This window comes from Cynara cardunculus, assembly GCF_001531365.2.
Source record: "Cynara cardunculus var. scolymus isolate 2C chromosome LG 4, CcrdV1, whole genome shotgun sequence".
In the NCBI taxonomy this organism is placed as follows: domain Eukaryota; kingdom Viridiplantae; phylum Streptophyta; class Magnoliopsida; order Asterales; family Asteraceae; genus Cynara; species Cynara cardunculus.
Genome location: NC_037531.1, coordinates 4,849,417 through 4,850,813, shown reverse-complemented (window position 1 = coordinate 4,850,813; position 1,397 = coordinate 4,849,417). Strand labels below are relative to the sequence as shown.

At 41.1% G+C, this 1,397-nt stretch overlaps 1 protein-coding gene across 1 annotated transcript in view; it reads left to right on the top strand.

Moving 5' to 3' along the window:
• The first annotated feature begins 586 nt into the window (after positions 1-586).
• Positions 587-1,397, top strand: part of LOC112510792 — a 1,139-nt gene continuing 328 nt past the window's right edge. Inside the window, exon 1 of the mRNA XM_025116138.1 lies at positions 587-1,371. Within this exon, the coding sequence (XP_024971906.1) occupies positions 587-1,371 (785 nt within the window). The remainder of the gene's footprint in view (positions 1,372-1,397) is intronic.

Below are 1,397 nucleotides of genomic sequence, written 5' to 3'. Positions count from 1 at the left end.
TGCAACTTTTGAATCCCTGACTAAAAATGAACGAGAAAGCTTGACGTGGGAGTCTTTCAAGACTCGTTTCCTTGAGCAATTCTGTCCGATCGACTTGCAACAAAGGCTTGAGAAAGAATTCTTGGAACTCAAGCAAGGGAACATGTCTGTGATTGAGTAAGAGACTCAATTTAATCGTAAGGCACGTTTTGCCTTACGATTCTTATCTTCTGAACATGATCGAATAGAGCATTTTGTTGATGGTCTGAGGAGAGAAATCCGAGAGCTTGTTGTTAATCGTGATATTCCGAGTTTCTATAAACCTGTGGAGTATGCTCGTCGCTGTGAACACGATTTAACGAAATTTGAGGAACCAATTTCTGAATCAAAAAGGCAATGAACTGAAAGAACCTTCTCTGTATCTACTCAGCGACAATCTCGATCTTTCACTCCTAGAAGGAGTCAATCTCAAAATATTCTGCGTGCCCAATCACGAGTCTATTCACTTCAATCTAATGCGTCACGTCCTTGTCAAAGATGTGGCAAAACTCACCAAGGGCAATGCCTTACTGAAACAACAAACTTGAAATGTTTTTATTGTGGGGAAATGGGTCATGTTCGTGTAAACTGCCTAAAAAGAAATCGAGCATGTTATTCTTGTGAAGTATTTGGGCATCGACAATTTGAATGCCCCCGTGTGAGGTGGGAAGAAAGTAAGGCGTCAATGCAGCAACCGGCAGTGGGTGGTGCTTCAAGTCAAAAGGAGGAGATACCCAAAGCACGAGCTCGAGCTTTTCAGATTACCGCGGTGGAGGCTCGCAATGAGGCAGACGTCTTTACTGGTATTTTCTTTGTTAACTCTAGACCTGCTTGTATCTTGTTCGATTTTGGAGCTACAAATTCTTTTGTGTCGCATGTCTATGTTCGTTATTTAGAATCTGTGCCAGTTATGCTTTCTATACCATTTACCGTTGATACTGCTAATGGAGTCACTTTGGTAGCTGATAGAGTGTGTAGAGACTACACTTTAGTGTTAGACGAACATGACTTTTTAGTAGATTTGATTTCTATGGATATCCGTGGTTTCGATGTCGTGATTGGTATGGATTGGTTAGTGAAGAACCGTGCGGATATCATTTGTTCTCAAAGGATGATTCGGGTACCAGTTGAGAATGGAGACTACTTATATATTTATGGGGAAAGACGTATAGGCCACTTGAAGGTAATATATATGCTTAAAGCACGACGTTATATTGCTAAGGGTTGCTCTTCTTTCATGGCATATGTTTTGGATGCAACCAAAGAAATGAAGAAAACTGTAAAAGATGTACCAATTGTGTGTGAATTTCAAGGTGTTTTCCCTGACGACTTGCCTGGGGTACCGCCGGATAGGCAAGTAGAATTCCGTATTGATTTAG